Source organism: Terrapene carolina, unplaced genomic scaffold, assembly GCF_002925995.2.
Source record: "Terrapene carolina triunguis isolate 2854851 unplaced genomic scaffold, T_m_triunguis-2.0 Scaffold93, whole genome shotgun sequence".
NCBI lineage: Eukaryota > Metazoa > Chordata > Testudines > Emydidae > Terrapene > Terrapene triunguis.
The window spans coordinates 7,853,293-7,873,274 of NW_020664444.1; the positions used below are offsets into that span (position 1 = coordinate 7,853,293).

The 19,982-nt window shown below is 40.3% G+C and overlaps 1 protein-coding gene across 2 annotated transcripts in view; it reads right to left on the bottom strand.

Annotated features, from left to right (window-relative positions):
- The window catches only part of USP22 (ubiquitin specific peptidase 22), a 105,320-nt gene that overhangs the window by 26,018 nt on the left and 59,320 nt on the right, over positions 1 to 19,982 (bottom strand). For both annotated transcript variants that reach the window (XM_024205294.2, XM_024205293.2), the window contains one exon: positions 4,996 to 5,165. In XM_024205294.2, coding sequence (XP_024061062.1) covers positions 4,996 to 5,165 — 170 coding nt within the window. The remainder of the gene's footprint in view (positions 1 to 4,995; positions 5,166 to 19,982) is intronic.

Here is a 19,982-nt window from a genome sequence, read left to right on the forward strand (position 1 = left end):
TAGTCTGGACGTACCCTAAGAGTTCTTATAGGCCTAACTCCTGTTTTGGACTCCTTCCAACTGGAAAAATTAAAAGCTTCATTTATGAATTATTTTTCAACTTAATAACCCTAAATAGATAGGAAGTCTACAGTGGAAGATGGGGGAAGAATATGTTTTGGCTTCTAATGCCAATATCTATCCTAGGTCCCTCAACACTCAGTAATGTTTCATGCAACTTGGAAGATCTCAATTTCACAAGCATGGATATAAATTCTATACCTGTTTTAGAAGCAATAATTTATTATGGTTTACTGCATGGGCACAAGTTCCGTGGAACTTTACTGTGTATGGAACTTTAAGGATACCATAGGATTGTGAGGCGTTTCTACTGTATAAATCTACACAGATGCTTTGCTGAGCATATGGTATTAATTCCCATAATGTCTTCTTTCTACTTTTCTTTAACTCTTGACTTTATAAAAACATCGCCTAGACTCTCAAATAGAGGACAATACTGTATGTGCTCAGTAAAGCCCCAGTCTGTGATGTTTGGCATAAAGGCCTTAAGATACTTTTTCTTCCCTTTGTGGAGGTTTCAGCCAGAATTTATTTACTTTTATTTTCTACACAAACCATTTCAACACAGCCTAACATCTTAGACATTAAAGTAATAAATCTTCTCATTCTACTCTTTTTCCTGTGTGTTTCTAGTTCTAAACTCTCTCTACCTAGTTGTACTGTATTCTTTTGCAGACTTGCAGGGGTGGGTAATGACAGGAAAAGAGAAGGCTTTGTTCTTTACATTGTGTGAGTGCATGCACCACAACCTGCAATATCCCCAGGTGTTCCCGCTATTCCAGTCACATAATAGATGGAGAGAGACACCCTGCTAATCATGCCATATTGCAAGGTCATTCTGTAAAGTGAATAAATATCCTCTAGGGTTTTAGACCATCACTGAACTCATTTTCATTGGTAAACCAAAAGTAAACACAAGTGAAAAGCTAGTACATGAATCCATTAAGCCAACTAGCTCGATGAACAGTTTCTATATATTTTTATTTTTGATTTTTTTTAAAATCCAGTTTCAACTATATTGGCCATTCCCAAATCCTTTTTATTCTCCCTGCTATGCAGTACAACTGGTTTCATTACATTATTATTTCACTGAGAGGTAAACTGCATGAGCTAAAATGTTAATAGATGCAATTGTACATTTTAAAAACAAACACCAGAAATTTGATGCTGAAATATTTGCAAAGCTGCGCCTAGTGAATTTATAGGGAAAGAACTATTCCCTTGATGTAAGCAGTGACAAACAGCTGACACCTTCATTGCTCACCATCAATCTATTTCAACCAGAAGGAACTTGTCACTTCCAAACATGCAAATGCAGTAGACATTTATCATGGAAAAACCACTGGTACAACCTACACAACTGATCCTAAACTGGAAAGCAGGACAACATTATTTCTTTAGGGATCACAATGGGCAAAATTCACTCTGATTTTCAGATGGCAGATCTCACTTTTTTGAGTTTTCTAAGCTGAATTTATTTGCATGCTCTCACTGAAGTCCCCGGCATTCCATTTGGATAAGATCACGCCTTCAGGAAAAGGGGGGTGGAGGAGCGATAAAAATTAACCCTTGCCCTGATTATCTGACATTTAATAAGATGGCTTGAGACAACAACATCAATTAACCCCCGAGGGAAAGCCAGGTAAAAACCAGATCACACTGAAAATCAGAGATAGAATTTGAACTGCAGTTGCCCTGGTAATTAAATTACAAAAGATTCCTTCATAAGAGTCACACCGCTGAATCTCTATTGGTTAGCCCTCCCTGATCACTGGAAATGCAACAAGAGGGCTCCTTTCTGTATAAATGCATGTGTGTTTTTAGTGAGGGGACTGGAGAGAAGCAGGTCAGTGCTTAATTTTATAAGACATTAGATGGAAATGTGGGTGTGCAGAAATTCAAAATGCTCCCACAGGGAAAAAGGGGCTTCTAATAAAAATGCTGAGAGATTTATCAAATGTAGCCAAAAATAGAATATTTACTATTCACAGACAGGAGAAAATATTCTGGAGTTGGGTAATCAATAGCACAGTTTTGCTTCTGAGGGACTGGGTGTTAAATTTTTACTTCTACGTGCTTGTGTGGTAATTCTCTCTCCCATATCACTTCCAGGATCCCTCCCCAACATTAGACTCTTACAATAATCTAAATACCTCAGTATGAGGTACGAAGATGGACACGGATCACTGCAGTCCTGTCTCTACAATCTGGTATTTTAAACCGCTGCAATTCTATACTCATTCATGGTATCAGAAGCCTCACAATATGAATTACACAAGAATCTGTGAAAACATAGGTATGGATTTTGATTTGAGGAAAATGTAGGTGGAGATTTTCAAAACTGCCTGTGGAATTTAGAAGCATAATCCACACTGAAATTGATGCAAGTTGTGCATTTAAATCCTCATCGGGACTGGGACAGTTTTTTGGTTCCGGGTTTGTACGATGCCTTGCACAATGGGGTCCAGCTCCATGAATGGAGCTCCTATACACTACACCAAAACAAAGAATAAATCACCATCCCCAGCTCCCCAGGCAGCTTGTCCAATCTCACCCCCAATTCATGACATGGTAGTCATGTCCCCCTCTCCCATCCACCCCTTTTTAAAAGGACGGTAGTGCTAACAGACCACCCAAATTATTACAAGCCAATGGGATGACACAATGTTTATATCAATCTGATGAAGGCACATCAAGATGATGGTAGATGATATTAGTACCTATATACTTGGCTTTTTACAAATCAAATCAGATTTGCAAATTGATAGCCAACAGAAATTGGTATTTCCACTCAGTGCCTGGAATACTTATCTATGCAGAGTGGTATCCCCCTACCCTTGCTATTCTGATTTACCACATCTAGTGTGAATTATCCTCTAGCTGCTACCTACAGTAGCACACTTTCCTTCCCTCCCACCTCTAGTCCAACATCCTCAGTAGTAAATAGGAAATGAGCCCACATACAGGAAGTTTAATATGTAATTAGTTAATGTTTGCACTTTGAAAGCATAAATTGCTATATATAAGTGTTAAGCACTATCTCAGAAACCAACAACGCTTAAAAAAAGGACTTCACTTCCCCACAGAAGATTGACTGATCTACAATAAACAGGAGAGTTATCTTTGGCGAACTGAAACCTACTGAATAGCAGTAAATAGATTTTAGGTGTGCCTGGACTTCTATGCCATGAAATATAAACATACAGGCGAGACTCATCTTACGCTAGGGTTACGTTCCGCTGTCAGTGCATAAAGCGAAAATCGCGTATAGTCAAAATTACATTGAGTGTAATGGCGGGCGGAATCGCCCGCACTACAGGTACAGTATTTAAATTGTTAGTTTTCTCGGTTTTTGTTTGTTTGTTTTTTGTTTTTGCCGACCGCGCAAAGCTGAATTCGCGCATGTTAAATGCGCGTAAGATGAGACTCGCCTGTATACTAAAATACACTCTGAATACAGATATTATTTCGAAGCAACATGCACCTACCTTGTAACAGCATAAACTACGGTTTAAACCAAGGAAAGAGAAGTTCTGAGCATTTCTTTTGCTTACCATGAAGGCAGGTCTCTCACGAAGGGGGAAAAGGCACAGGGCAGATGAAGAAAGTTCATCTTAAAACCTAAAATCAAAGTCGCCTACAATCCTGTCATGTGGCCTTATATTTCTGAGTCAGAAATAAGACTGCAAAAGTACCTTCAACACAGTGACTCACAAAAGTAAACATCTTTCAATGCCTATCATGCAGCAAAAGCCTACTGAGAGGAGGTGGAAACTTCAGAAAGGTATATTGCAGGGGTCAGCAGCCTTTCAGAAGTGGTGTGCCGAGTCTTCATTTATTCACTCAAATTTAAGGTTTCGCGTGCCAGTCATACATTTTAACGTTTTTAGAAGGTCTCTTTCTATAAGTCTATAATATATAACTAAACTATTGTTGCATGTAAAGTAAATAAGGTTTTTAAAATGTTTAAGAAGCTTCACTTAAAATTAAATTAAAATGCAGAGCCCCCCTGGACTGGTGGCCAGGTCCCGGGCAGTGTGAGTGCCACTGAAAATCAGCTCGCGTGCCGCCTTCGGCACGCGTGCCATAGGTTGCCTACCCCGGTATACTGCAAAGCCAGGCATCTTGTTGAACAAAGGGAAAGAGTATATGTACAAACAGGCACTGGCCTTTGTTTTTGGCGGTGGGTGCTCTTCTCCGCCCCCTTTCCCCCCGCCCACGTGCAAGCAGTGGGAGGGGTCTCAGGGGGAAGAGGCTGGATGGGGCGGGGCCTCTGGGGGAGGAGGCTGAGCAGGGGTGGGGCCCACAACAGATTAATCCGGCCCCGTGGGTGCTGAACACTCCCTATTTTTTTTTCGGTGTGTGCTTGAACCCTGGAGCACCCATGGAGTTGGCGCCTATTCATGTACACAGTGTACATACTGTACCAACATGGTTGCTTCAGATTATCCTCCTGCAATTAGCGTGTTTTGGTATAGAAGAGGCTAGCAAATGTTTTTAAAGGAAAGAATACACAGAATTAAGATCCTTACAGTATTTACACTAATTAATGTAACCCAGTGCCTTAAGCTACAATGGTACATACTGTAGTTTCGCTCAATCTTCTCTCCACCACCAGAGCCTGTTACAGATTCCTCAGTTAGACCTTGGACCTTATTTATAAGATGCACTCGCTTAGCTTTAACAGTGCCCTTACAAGGTTTCAGACTCGGTCCTTACTCAGACAACTCCCAATGACTTCAGTGGCTGCTTTGCCTGAATAAGGATCACAGGATTGGATTCAACTATTCTTTGACGACAAATTCACATTCCCTTTTTTTTATCACTGTATTTTGCCATCTGATAATGTAAATGAAATTTATTTATGATGCCTCTCTGCATCAGAAGAGTTGTGGAAAGTTACAGGGTGATGCTGTAGTGGGGAACGGCACTCACCTCCTGAAAAAGTGTAGACATTTCACAGACCAGACATGAGCTGGGGCTTTGCATTTCACATTTGTGCCTGTCGGAGAGGAAGAAATCTCGCAGTAGTGGAGTGTGGGTAAGTGCCTGGACAATACAGTTCATAAAACATGTGTTCCCAAGATTGATTAGCCCTCGTAGACCTATAAAGAGAGAAAGGGAAGGGGAAGTACAAGTACTGCTGAGTTAAAAACAAAACTGAACTGAGCATTTCAGTCATTTGCATCTTTTGATATATTCAAAATGTTGCCCCCCAACGTCTTAGAAGATTTTATATCCTGTAAGAATTTATGACCAATTCAGCCACCAGTAAACTAGAAAGTGCTACAAGTTTACAACTTTTTTTTTGCAATGCGGGTTTTGTGGGGCTAGGGAGGAACCCCAAAAACAAAAAACTGAATTGCCACTTGTGTTACTGATCAAAGAAGCTAATGGTTAAAGAGTATGGTAACAGGCATGCTCCAGACACCTAGAAAGACACATTTTGTCAACATGCCATAATGTTGATCAACTGAAGCAAATAAAAATATTCATAGCTTAACACAAAAGATTTTCTTCATGTAGGGCACTAGGCCAAAAGATGCTTCTGTAATTTTATTATGTACCATTTTATCTTTCAGACAAGAAAATTGTTATTGCAACACATCGTAGATCACGAGAAGGGGGTTGTTTTTCCTACCCTGCTGTGCAGATGAGGAGATGGTGCTGATGGTGGCAGACTGTACCCAGGACATTAGGCCAGTTTATAACAGCGCTGATTTTACAGAGGTTGGCTGTCTGAACACAGCACCTTTAAATTAAGTAAAAGATTCTAAGGATGTTGCTACCTAGCTCAGCTCAACTAAAAAACAAGCGAACATTAATTAACAGCACAGAGATCTGGGTTCAACCCCACAGAAGCCAAATGCGGGTATGCCCTATAATGCCCGGAGATAATATCTTGTGCGTGAAAGCCAAGATGCTTAAAGAAAACACCCTTTGTTGCACACCACGAAGAGGCCACAAATGGGGAACACTTTTCAGTTGTTTGCAAAGCTCATTTGAGAAGAAAATCATGCTCAGCTCCTTGTGTTTGTCCCCAAGATTCTGACACAACCACCTCTATGAAGTAGCTGTGAGCCAGAAAGAAAAGCATCATGAGGACGAACATGATTATTTTAAATATACAATGATCCTCAAAGACACTACCACAAAACAAGAGAAAATGCACTGGTAGATTCCTCCACACTTCTGATATTAGTGACAGGTAAAATGAACGCATTTCCTCTTGTGCAATACAAAGGGAGCTGTTGGAGGCACTGCAAACCCGAGAAGAAATGATCTGCCAGAACTGGAGAATTTTCCTGCCATTCCATGAAAAGACACCAGATGGCAATGCGGAGGTGATTAAAAATGCTGCAGTTCTCTTGCAATACACCAGATAGTGCTCAAAAAGCCTTTTAGCTTCCTTCACCAGGAGGGGCGTGTGGTCCCGTTGCTAGGTTACTGTAGACATTACTGTGTTGAACTGCATATTGAATTTAGGTGATGGATACACAGCTCTCCTAAATCATCCCTCCAGCATGCAATATGACACTGCCCTGCCCCTCCAGCATCCTGTTGCTTCTGTTTATTCTGTAGTGCAGCGCATAAAGTTTTCCATTTACATTACAGTAATTTCTGTTGGCCAGGAAGCACACTGTAATCATTTGTTTTATTATCACGCTGGGAGGCAGAGCAGCTGAATGAGCCACATTAGCAACTTGTTAAATAGTTAATTTGTCGTAGCACACTGAAGTATAGTATGATGCTGCAGACAGCTTAACAATCCTCTGACTGTCTCTGTGCATCATGTCGAGATACAGAGATATTCATGCTGGGGTAAAAGTCATTGTCTTTGATCAACAGTGCTTTCTTAGCCCCTCCTGTTATCACTAGATTAGAACTAACTGTATTTGCTGTGCAATGACTGAGGCCTTGGGAAATCCCTGGCAGGGGATATCTAGCACTTGTCTGTCTGAGCAGCAGTGCTTGTCTAAGCATGAGAAAGTCGCTTTCCATTTTCCCTTGCAAACATTAGCCCCTATAATTAGTGACAGAATTGAAACTAAGTCTGTGCTGTACAGAAGCCTGTGACGGGATCCCCGGAGCCTCTCTCTATTTAGTAGAAAAAATGGTATTGCACATAGGTATTTATATCCTATTACTTTTGTTTTTGGTGTCTGATTTAGTGCTTCCAAATAAAGATAAACAGTATAGACAGCTTTTTTGAATTCATTTATTGAGCACTGTATATTACATGCCTCTGGCTGAACCTTGCTTTGCTATGATCACAGGCAGCACCTTCTTCAAGATGGTCACCAGAAGACAAGCTGCAGATTTCCCTATTTAGAAGGCTGGCTTGGTTACTCTCTACGTGGTTGCACAAATTCTTTTGATGTCAGTTTTGCATGCGTCCGAATGTGGTGCTTCATATGGAGCCATAATAGCTTGACTGAGTTGAGATATGACGACCTGTAACACACAGAGATAGTGCTGAAATTTAGATACCCCTGACCCTAATGACCACTCTGCAAATGGAGCTTTGTAGAAAAAGATGTGGACTTACTTGGCTGGGGTGCACTCTCAGTGTAGCCCTCAGGCAGCAATGAATGCAGCAGCCACAATATGATTTGAGTTGTTTTCTGAAAAGAAATAGTACAGTACATTGAATGAGAGGTAAGATACTGCACCACAGCTCAATGTTCTCCTGTAATGATTACAGCATCCTTACCTTGGAAAAACACTGTCAAATTTTATGTACATAGGGTCAACTGTGGCTGAGACTTGGTTCAAAATACTCCTGTTTGTAATTCCTGAAAAAGAAAAAATGATGTTGAAGATGTAACAGGTAGTGTAAAATGAAAGACTGTCTTAGGGCAGAGATGCCTTATGCTGTACCTGGGCCATAAAAATCATAGAGGGGCCTCTGCCTCTCCTTATAATCTGTCCCAAGAAGTTTAGTGACTTGTTTTGTGATGTCTAAGCTGACTAAAATACATGGCAATATGTTTAGCATGCTTCATATCATTAGAAGAAGAATAAATCCAGAAACCTCTACTGCATTGTCCCTTCTTGCTTGGGGCAACCATTCTTCTTCATCAGTATCTGACCATAGGACAGTGCCTGTAGGGAGGAGTGGATACATTTGTTAAGACTGCCCATGGCATTCAACTTTGAGCTAACATAACTGGCTGCTGTGTTGTGCAGACTCTTTGCTGTATTTTACAGTACCTTAGCTTTCTATGTTTCCATTCATGCTTGCAATGCACTGTCTCTGGAGTGGACTTGAGAAATGCAGACATTGAAGATGTACAATACATATTATAGGCACAGACCTGTGTGTTCTGGGTTGTGAGCTCATTCTGTATAATGGTATTGATTTCCTTTTTAATCTTACTGTCGGAGAAAGGAAGAATTGGAAATGAATGAATACCATCACTGTGAAACAGGCATACCGTAATGCATGGTACAAATGCGAACACAGGAAAAAAAATTGTGTGGCCACTCTTCAGCACCCTACATCATGTGTCTCTTTTTAGTGGTCCATTACATAATGGACAGGCAGGGTATGAATGAAGCTAGATCTTCAACACTTTGAGCATGGATTGTGCATCTGAGAAATGTATATATCCCTTTTTCCTAAGTTCTCAAAATTGGGTGCTAACCACTTGCTTTACCTTAGTAATCTGTAGTTCTTCACTCTTCTTCCATCAACATATTTTTAAAAAATTGCTTGTTGTAGAGAGACCTACAATATTGTGTTACTGTATACTTAGCAAGAACACGTGGAGAATCAGAACACTGGTTGTTCATGCCCACACATACAGGTAACCTAAAACAGCAAGGGTTTCACTACTGGGAGATCAGCAACTGTGCAGACTAGCATTGGATTGATAGCATTTGAAAGGAGGACCACAGCCAAAGCAATGCTATGAATCCACAAGCATTGCGCGCATCCAGTCAAGTCTTTAACATGCTTTCTGGTTAAGGCATAAATTGTGACCATCGTTGTTGATACCAGTTTCTGGGCAGATATGTTAAGGCCAGAGGACAGGCCATCCTGACAAGAGGTACCATGTTGAAACCCAGAAGCAGCTCAAATTGGAGAGTCTGAAAGTATGACGTTTAAGTACAGGTCCCTGTGCGGTTACACTAGCATGAATAACTTAGTTCTCTGCCTGGCATTAGTGGCTTCTTGAAGCTCTTTCAAACAACTCTGGAAGCCAATACAAGTAGAGAAAGTACCTGCAGAAATGCTCGAGAAAGTGATCCAAAAGGTCATCCCTGAAAATAAACAGGAGGACTTGGCAATGAAAGTTTCCAGAAAACATAATTGGCCACCCAAGATGGGCCTTCCAGACTACATCCATGCAATGAAAAGTGCAATATCATTACAGTACATCTTCCTGAAGCTCCATTTCAGAGACACACGGCCCTACTACTTAGTAGCAAAGAACTCACAGGCTATCCTCTGCCACTCCCACCTCTTCCCCACACTGTTTGTTTCAGGTGCAGACGATACATTACCAGACCAGATAAGCGATCATGGACCTCAACCAGGCTTGAACGGAAGTGGAGGCTGACACACCTGTTACTATGTCCCACCATGCCAGCAGACATGTTATCTGTGCTAATGGTGGTTGATGTGATTAATGAGATAAAATCATTTTCATAGATTCTGAAGAGGGAGTCAGTACACCAGGGCTCTCTGTTGGGGCATGCTACAGAAACTAGAAATTCACAGAGAAAACACTGAATGACTGGCATGTAAGCCTACACAGGAAAGAGCATGACCTTTTGTGAAATTAGTGGTCACTTTGGCTGTCAAAACCTAACCACCAACATGCATTTTTGATTAATTCTGATGCTTCTAAAATGTTGTCTGGAGGCTTCCACTTCTTCATTGTTTAGGCTGGTGTGTTCCTTTTGAGAGGGCCGACTGTGGTTGTAGGTACTTACAATACCCCAATCAGAACAGTAGTACCTGAGCACCTCCTAAGTTTTTTTTTTTTTTTTTAAATTTACTGTACCCTCTCAAGACCCCTGTGAGGTAGGGAGGGTTATTATCCCCTTGTGCAAAATGGCATACAGGTCCAAATCACACAAGAAGTCTGTGGCAAAGCTGGAAATGGAACACACTCTCCTGATCTCCAGTTCAGTGTCTTAGCCATAAGAGAAGTCATTTCTCCCTCTTTGTGTTTAATGGTCACTTAACAAGGTTGCTGTGGGCAGAAGGAATTCTGTGGCTAGGAAAAGAGATGCTTAGTAAAAGCAGTTGAGAATCAAGTTAGAGTAGATTTGTATCTAAGATTTCTTGTATCTAAGATTTCTTGTAGCATGGTTCATGCGCGAACTAGAAGATGACAGCTGGGAATTCATTTAGTTTGTCAACAGTTTAACTCAGAGCTACAGTAAAAATTTCATCACAGCCAAGCTTTAAAAAAAAAAAAAAATGCAACCACAAGCCTCTAGACTAAATCAGCGACTCACCTTCTCCTTCTAATTACTTTAAGAGAACAAACACCTTAACAGTCTGCTGTAAGGAAAAAGGGTTTCTGCAGATGCTTGGTGTCTGGGAAGGTGCACTAGTTACCTTCTTTAAACTCCAATACAAATCTCTCTTATGCAGGTAGAGTTAGGATGCTGAATTTATTTATCACCACTATTTATATTACTACTAACAGGAGGCTTCTGCAGACAGCAGCCCATATTTTGATGTGGAAATTCCCCACAATTAATTCTGAGATTCTACTGAGTTCTGTCAACATTATAAGTCACCTGCTTTTGGAGAGATGAGGGAGGAAGAGTAATTTATTGTTTCAGGGAAACAATAACCAGCAGGAATTATTATTAGATTTCATGCCCTCTTTACATTTCAAAATGTATTATCATCATCAAGATGGATGCTGTATTTTTTTACATCACAAAAATCAGCAGTGCCAGTAAAACTGCAAATTGACATACAATATATATTTCAAATCTTAAAAACGTTCTGACTGCTTTGAGAAACCAATTCTCTCCTTCCCTTATGTATGAAGGTAGGTAGTTAGAGTGAAATATATTGGACCTGTGCTTGTTGTAAGTTAACAGGAAGTTTAACTTCTTCATGCTTGCCCAGATGGTAGGACTAATTGTCATTGCTCCTGGTCAGGTCAGGAATTGCAAAGTTAAATGAGGGCACTCTTCCAGAAGAACCAGGTAAGAGCTGAGCTTCATTAATAACAAAAAATCCACAAAGCTTTGATGGGGGAGAGAGAAGGATAGAAGACATTTGTGTGACCTGTATCAGAGGGGTAGCCGTGTTAGTCTGAATCTGTAAAAAGCAACGGAGGGTCCTGTGGCACCTTTAAGACTAACAGAAGTCTTACTAACTTCTGTTAGTCTTAAAGGTGCCACAGGACCCTCTTTTGTGTGACCTGGTATGTTGCTGAACTGAAACACCAGCCAATGAACTGTACTGTGGTACTTTACTAGGAGGAACCCTGCAGCAACCAGGAGGTGGTTTTGGTCCCAGGAGGCCCATAAGAGGAACAGAGGTGGAATGGAAGTCTGGGAGAATGTTTTTCCTTTCACATATGCTTAAGAAATTCAGGGGAACCCCCCCGCAAATATTGTGTTGTTCTGTAGCCTGCCAGAGCAGGAAAAAAAACAAAACACCTCAAAACAAATGCCACCTTAACAGGCAAAACTGACCTGTTGGACATACAAGTTATGTAAATTGTATTTAACATCTGGATAACTGAACTTTTGGATTTTGTAGTTGTAAGGAATAAAATACAAGACAAAATGATGTCTGTATAATACAGGGGTAGGTAATTTCCTCTTACTGGCAAATGTGCAAAAGAATTAAGTTTCAAATTGCGAGTCCACAAAGATCTACACACAAAACCTGGAACATCTGTAAATATCAGGCTGTTATTAACTGTGAGCCTGTTTATCTGTACGGTGACCTGCAACCATGCAAAAATGCCCTGCAGATAGAAGGTAAGCCATAGCAGGAAGGCAGTTATTTCCTATTCAGAGTAAGGTTAAATACGTCTAAAAATAACAGTGAATTTGCTGTGGCCCAGATGCAGCTTAAAGCCAGATCCATTCTTCTGCAGACCTGGGCCCATCCGTCAGTCAAAGGGGTGTACCCATCACCTAGTCCGCAGAACAGGTTGTTGCCTGACCCCTGCTATCTTGCTAGGCCAGTCATCTACCAGCTGATCTCTCCTGTACCCACAGGTTATGTGTTGAGCTAGCTGGTGGTGGTGGTGTCACAGAGAAGACAGAGAAAGGGCAGTAACCAATGCCCAAAAGATCGCTCATAAAAGGTAAGTAAAGAAATTAATAAATTCTATCAGATCAGAAACTGGTTACAATAGAGAAAACGAAGTTCAGGTATAAATGGTCAATTTTCAACATGAAAGAAAGTTAACGGGGTTGCCCCAAACATTTATACTACGACTGGTGTTAGTTAGCATATTAGTGAACTTGAAGAAGAGTGGCAATGAACAATGAGATGGAAAAGTTTATAGATGTCCAAACTGTTTAGATTAGTCAGGCCTAAACGTGTCTCTAGGAAACTCCAAAAGGATCTAACAAAGATAGGTGATCTGAATGGCAGATGAAATTCAACACGGACAAGTACAAGGAAGTTCATGCCAGAAGGAACAATATGAACTACGCAGATATGCTTATGAGTTATAAACTAACTGTGAAAGTTCAGGAAAAGATGACCTAAGCATCTTTGAGGACTGCTCTCTGAAGATATTAGATCTATGTGCAATGGCAGTCACAAATACAAACAAGAAAATAAGGCTGAAGCAAGAAACTAAAACTAAAAATATTATAAAAAACCTTGTACTCTGTTCAGTTTTGGTCATCTCATCTTGAAAAGGATACAGCACTAGATAGAAAAGGAACCAAAAAGGGCAATGGATTTGAGGCTTAGAAATATTTCCATATGAGAGATTAAAAAGATTAAGATAATTTAGTTGGGAAGAAAAGTAAGCGATGGCAAGATAGCGGTATCTAAAAATAACGAACAGTCTAGAAAAAGTCAATCAGGAGCTCATATTATATCTTGTGCTATAATACAAAAACCAAGGGAATACTCAACTACATTAAAAGGCAACTAATTTATAACATACTTTACACAATGAGTAATTAAACTGTAAATAACTCACAGCCACAAGATTATGATGGAGGACAGACCTTACTAGGCTTCACATAAGAACTCTCTATAAAATGTCTAGACTATCTAGAATAAAAGTTTATATGGGATATCAATCTTCATGCTTCAGGATATAAAACAAGTACTAACTGCTTGAAGTCACGAATAATCTTTCCCAAAAGCATACTATTGCCTAATCAGCTGCTATGGGGAATCTTACATTCTTCTCGGAAGTGCCTGGTATGGGCTACTGAGAGACTGGATACCAGTAACTGGACCTTTGGCCTGAAATGATATGGCACTACCTGTGTTTCTAATTCCTAATGTGCTCCGGGTTACAACAAAACATCCATCTCTCATTATCGCTACTTGATTAAACTTAATCTAAGTACACTCATCTCCCATTCTTCTTACAGTGCCACTGAAAAACAGTGCACATATCCAAGATAGGAAGCCAAATTAAAATTTAACAGACTTCAGCTCTTAGGATCCTATGCTTTCTATTTTAGCAAGAGCAGCAGCTGTGTCCTTTGGATTGTGTGTGTGCTCCGATTAAGACAACTAAATGTCTCTTCATTCTTGTTACGTGTCATCACGTTAGAGGCAGCATCTACCAAGTTGTTTGATTGTTAGTGTTTTGCATCACCCAAATCTATTATGATGCTGTGTTGTGCAATGCAACTGACGAGTTTCAGTAACTTGCTTAGACTGTTGCTACTTCCTTGCAACAGGGACTGAGTTTGATATATTGAGTTATCTACTCAATATATCACAGTAAGGTATACACAAGGAGTAGGCTTTTTGTAGACTGTTGCTGCTATATCTAAGGGGAACGAGGTGATGAAATGTATAATGATCCTCATTGCTGGTTAAGGGACACAGTTAGGCGGTTTAGGCCCAAAACTTAGTAACTCAACGTTTTTAAATGGAGCAATGAAATAGTTTGGATTTAAATATCCCTTGGAAATATTTGCATTTTGCTGGACTGGCCAAAATGGTCAACTATGGTGAAGGTTTTCATCATTTTGACACTTGCCAGCTAGTAAAATGAACCGAGACCACCAAATACAGATTCGTTTTTATGAAGTCATCTCTAGTCAGTCAGAGCACCTTTAACACACACATTTTTTCATAGCCAGACAACACATTTCTTTCACTGCTCCTCAAGAATAACTTCCTTAAAGGGTTATCTGCATAAGAAAGTTCAAGTGTTGTACTCAAACATTTGATGAAGAGGCATTCAGAATGGATCTTACCTTGGCTGGCAGTTGAGCTTGGACAGCTTTATAATGAAGTTTTAGGGAAGAGATAATACAGATGAGATTTTTGCCTTCCCATATTCCTTCCTTGCCTGATTTTCAACCACTTTTCCTTCCCTTCTGGCTCCTTTTCCTCTACATTCAATTGCACTCTTTCCCCTATCCATAGGGAGCTTTCACTCAGTCACACTACTCCTTTCTAGCTATGGCCTCTCATGCCCACATCACTTCCTCAGGGCCGCCCAGAGGGGGAGGGCAAGTGGGGCAATTTGCCCCAGGCCCCGCGGGGGCCCCCATGAGAATATAGTATTCTATAGTATTGCAACTTTTTTTTATGGAAGGGGGCCCTGAAATTGCTTTGCCCCAGGCCCCCTGAATCCTCTGGGCAGCCCTGCCCTTCCTTCCCCTTTGACTTTCATCCAATCTCTCCAATGGGGCTTCTGCCTTCTCCCCTCCACTGAAATGACAAGCAAGAGGCTGTTAGTGACTTTCTGGGGAAGGTCAAGTTTAAGGGTGACACTATGTTTATTCTCCCCATTCTGCTCCCTTGATTCACTCACCTGTGGATGTTGTCATCACTCCTTATCCCTGAAATCACCTCCCTGCCCTTGGCTCCGACCGATTCAAATGCCTCCTGTAACCCACTTCTTCTGCACAGCATTTAAGTGCAAACCCATCCGAATATACTTTTATCACCACTTCCATTTTTTAACTCAACAAACAAAACTGTTAAACCAACAAGGAGGTTCTGAGAGCTTCACTAATGCTTCTACTCTTAGCTGGCTTGTGACTTCCAGCTGGCTTCTGAAGCTCAGCTCACAAAAGAGCTCTTCTAGGGGACCGTGGGAACCAAACAGGTAGTGTCCCTGTATTTTAATTAGATGAGTTACAGAGTAGAAATAAGCTGGTTGGCCACTACCTGTAAAAAAACAAAACAAAAAACCATTGACCTGTTCCTAAATTTGGAATGGGTCCATTTTCCCTCTTGAATATAAGTATAAGGGCTTTATTGAGGAAGACAACTAATGTAAGAGGTAGAAGAATTTAAAGGAAGAACAAGTCAACAGGAAACACTATCAAGAACCAGAGCCAGTAACAGATAAACTAAACTAGAGGACTATTTTAGAGCCATTACACACTTGCTCCACATTGAATAGCTGCAAAGCAACTATATTAGAAAAGACACATAGGAAAGAGTACAGATTTCAGTGGCAAAACTCAACATTTGGATTTTAAAATGAAACCCATCTATCTGAATTTTTAAACACCATGCAAAAAGTTTTCTGTAACTTTTTTTCATTATTTGAGTTGTGGTTGAAATAACTGATTGCATAATAGAAATCTTTTGCTAGTATGGGGGGAGAGAGGGAAGGATTCCGCAGTGAATATATTAAGATGGTAGCTATGGAGGATCTTAAATCAAAATCCAGCAAGAAAAACCACCACATATTTATAAATATACACCATGAAGTGATATGTACCACCTACACACACTCCTGGCAATCCATTGCATCTGGATAGTAATAAAATATAAAGAACTCTCCCCTCCCGAAAAAATACAGGTGACTCAGATATGCTGCTTAACCTGGAAAATACATATATCGTTAGATTCTAGAAGAAAGATTTTCCACATGGATGGACTTGTGAACAGAATAGAAAGCTCTCAGTTTTAAAAATGTCACAGACAACCAACCAAAAACAATTGGGTTTCATCCTCATTACCAATTTGTTTACCTAATTAACACAATACATTTTTCTCCTCCTGTGCCAGCTGCAGTTGACCTCAGTCAGTCAATTTCATGGAATTTACCAAATGCAACTTGTTCTGATGGCACATACAAGCTTGGATATGTATCTTACATGGCAACTGCAAAGCTGTGACCTTACTAGCTACAAGGACGCGAGCTTCCAGATGCTTCACAATGTACTTATTTTTCTTAGAGTCATTCTTGCCCCCATGATTTTTTAAATAAAGTAATTCCCCACTTTTTAGATTATCGAAATACCACACAAAAATGTTATATGCATGTCAGCTCACATTTCTAGGTGTTTAATCTGAAAAAGCCCATGTTAAAATGACAGTTTAAAGGCACAACATTCAGGTACTTCAGTTAAGGTTCCTATAGCAACCATAGCTTAAGCCCCTTGTACACATATAGTACTTTGTGGCATATATATGTGCCTTACGGCAATGTTGTAGTTACTTTAGAAAACATAACTGGTTATATCTCAATGAAGCATCCACTCATTTAAAAAAAAAAGTCAGTGGATGACGAAGAGATGCAGTAGGCATAAATTTTAACTGGCTATTGCACTCCAATACAGTCGCCTTCTGACACCTACCTACTAGAACTTGGGGAAGAAACTTAAGTCCAGAGCCTTCAGCAGTGTTGCAATGCTGGAGGAGCTCTGCAGTGACCTTGCATCAATCTGTATCGTCAATTAATATCAATGCCAAGGTAGTTTCACAGCACTGAACTACAGACCCAGCAGGCAAACCTGCAATGGTAGCCTAGCTAGAGAACCACAATTTCTAATAATGATTACAAAAAAACCTTAACAAGAGAGCTGAGATTCAAAGAGTACCCTTAATATAGCCAGTTAGATACAGAAACTGATTTATTCTCAGTCATAGGTTATGCCTACACTATGAGTTGAGGGTGTGATTCTCAGCTCCTATAGACATACTCATACAAGCTCTCATCTGAGCTAGTGTGCTAAAAATAGTGGCATAGCTGACATAGCATGAATACTAGCAGCGGCACTGGCTAGCTACCCTGAGTACAAACTCTCCTGTACACTGTATGTATGTATTCAGGGCAGCTAGTCCATGCCATCGCTGCCCATGCTATCACACCTATACTACATTTTTTAGTTTGCTAGCTCAGATAAGAGATAGCACAACTATGTCTACGGGAACTGGGAATCACACCCCTAGCTCGCAGGGCAGATGTAACCAGAGCTATGTAGGAAAAATGCATGTCTCTATTATCATCAAAGAAGGCCTTCCCCCAGAATTAATGTGTCTCAGTCAGGAACTGGGATTTCCACATGGGGTACTCTGTTGTATATGAATGACAGAACCCACAGGCTGGTAACAGAAATGTTTTAAACTCATTGGAGAGTTGTCAACCAAAAGAAAAGTGGTTAGAAATATTTTTATTCAATAAAGAAATGGAAAGAAGTGTGCAGTGCTAAGCAACTAGGAATTCATCATCTGTATGCTGCAGAAGTTTAGACTCATTTCATATATATATATATATATAAAAATCCAGTGGATTGGTGCAAGACAGATTTTAAAGGATAAGTGAATCTACTCCTTAATTTAAACAGCAGCTGACTTACTGTAGAGGTCACTATGGAGTAAATCAAAGAAATGCTGAGCAACCCTTCCCATGAGCTAGGCTGTTTCAGGGAGCAACCATGGAATACAGTAGAATGGATGCTTTATTATGAGTGTTTTTTTCTTAAGGCTGGCGTGCCAGGGGAACAGCTCATCAGTTAGTGGTAAGCTTTGCTGAAAATACAACTTGAGCAATACCACAAAGATGGCCACAATGGACACCACACGCAATAACCAATCAGATCTAAGAAGTTAAACAGTACAGAATACCTCAAAGATAACCCACAAGATTTAAAAAAAAATCCTAGCTTAAATTCTTAGTACTCATTATTTACTGGGGATGGGTTAAGATTTCTTCTCAACACAGTGAACCACACTGTTTTTCTGAAAACGCCCCAAGTGGCTGCTACAACATGGAACTCTGAACACAAGCACAAATACTAGACCTGTTCACAAATTTATGTACCAAAAATACAAAGGAAGCAGATAATGCAAATGTATCTAAACTATATAACACAAGAACAGATGCCAATGTTCCTTTGCAGTTATGCAATGTAGCTGTAGCCGTGTCGGTCCCAGGATATTAGAGAGACAAGGTGAGTGACGTAATAGCTTTTACTGGTCCAATTTCTGTTGGTGAGAGAGACAAACTTTAGATTTACATGGAGTTATTCTTCAGGACCGGATTCTTTTTAAATCCTGGTTATCCAGAGAATATTAATCAATACAACTCCCTGGAGAATTTGAAGTGGGAAGCATATTGTTCAAGGCATTACTGTTTCCCCATATTAGAAGGTTTGTACACCTGTGACATTCATATATAAGGACTTTCCAGTCTTTATTTTACAAGAGAGAAAAATACCAAATCTGAATGCACGATTCAAGCCAGGATGTCACTGACATCCTCAGCAAAAATGGAAAATGAGGTAAGTCCATATTTCAATGCCAACGTCCTCACCAAACAGCCCTGGGAGAATATTCTACACAGAACAAAAAAAAAGTCTCTAAAACACTCTTGCTGTTTATTGATTCACTAAGACAGGGGCCTTCAAACACTTTAATAGAAGGATAGTCTAACAGAGCAACTTCTCTTCCATTCATGACTGCACAATCAACCTACTTTCTTATATGCAATTATGAAACATCCCTTTGGAAAATACAGCAATTACTTACCTGTTTAAGTAGTAATAAGGAAGTATTGAGGTATTTTACTTTTTAAAACCTATCTTTAATGTCATATGCATTTTATCCCTTGGGGGGAGGGGAGGGAAGAAAATTAATTACACTGGTACTTTTGCAATTCATTTTGTCACTCATTCTTTTCTTCTCTCCTTGTACACACTTCCATGCCACCTGGGCATCTTCTTCCCTGTAAATGCTGCCCACATTGCAGCTCTCCTTGGATGCTTCTCACCCATGGGCTGGTGGTTCTCCTCATGGCAGGTCCTGTTTGCTGGCAGCCCTGAGAGTCACCACTCTATTTCCTTTCCTCTTTCTGTAGCAGGGGCCCCTAGAGAAGGCATCTACAGTGGCTCTTCCTCAGTTTCAGGAAAGGCATCTAGACACTTTTTCGCCAGGAAGAACCTGGACAACTATAAAAGCCACTGGAAGCAGAAGAGGGAGCCAAGACCATGTTATCTGCTCTCTCTCTCCATATCAGCTTCACTTGTCCCTTCTCCAAAAGCTGCTTTTTTCCTGCCCCCCCTTTTTTCCCCATTAGAAATTGTGGGTCTTGGCTCTGGAGGACAAGCGAACTAGTAAAGTAAGAATGTAACAATAAAAGGAAACAGACACGTCAGCCCTCTGAGCACTCAGTTAAAGCAGTGAGGTGATATTTATTTAGACCGCCTAAAACTCAGATTTTGTTAAAACCTATTGGTACTGCAACACTTTTTTCTTTTTTTTTTTTTTAAACGAAAACAATATAATTCTGGGGGGGAAAACTTCAAAGACATCTTTATATAGCATAAAGATACTGTTAAGACCACAAGTAAAAATAAAATCTTCCTCTGCAATGCACCTTTTGCAGCCTAACCAGCTGCTAGTAGCACTGTGATTTGGGAGTAACCACCACATTTCCAGGACAGAAGAAAAGGAACGTTACAGGTGTAACAACTACAGGGGTTCAATCAAAGGACGAAAAATGCTCCATGAGCAACTTTGGCTGACAAGTTCTGAT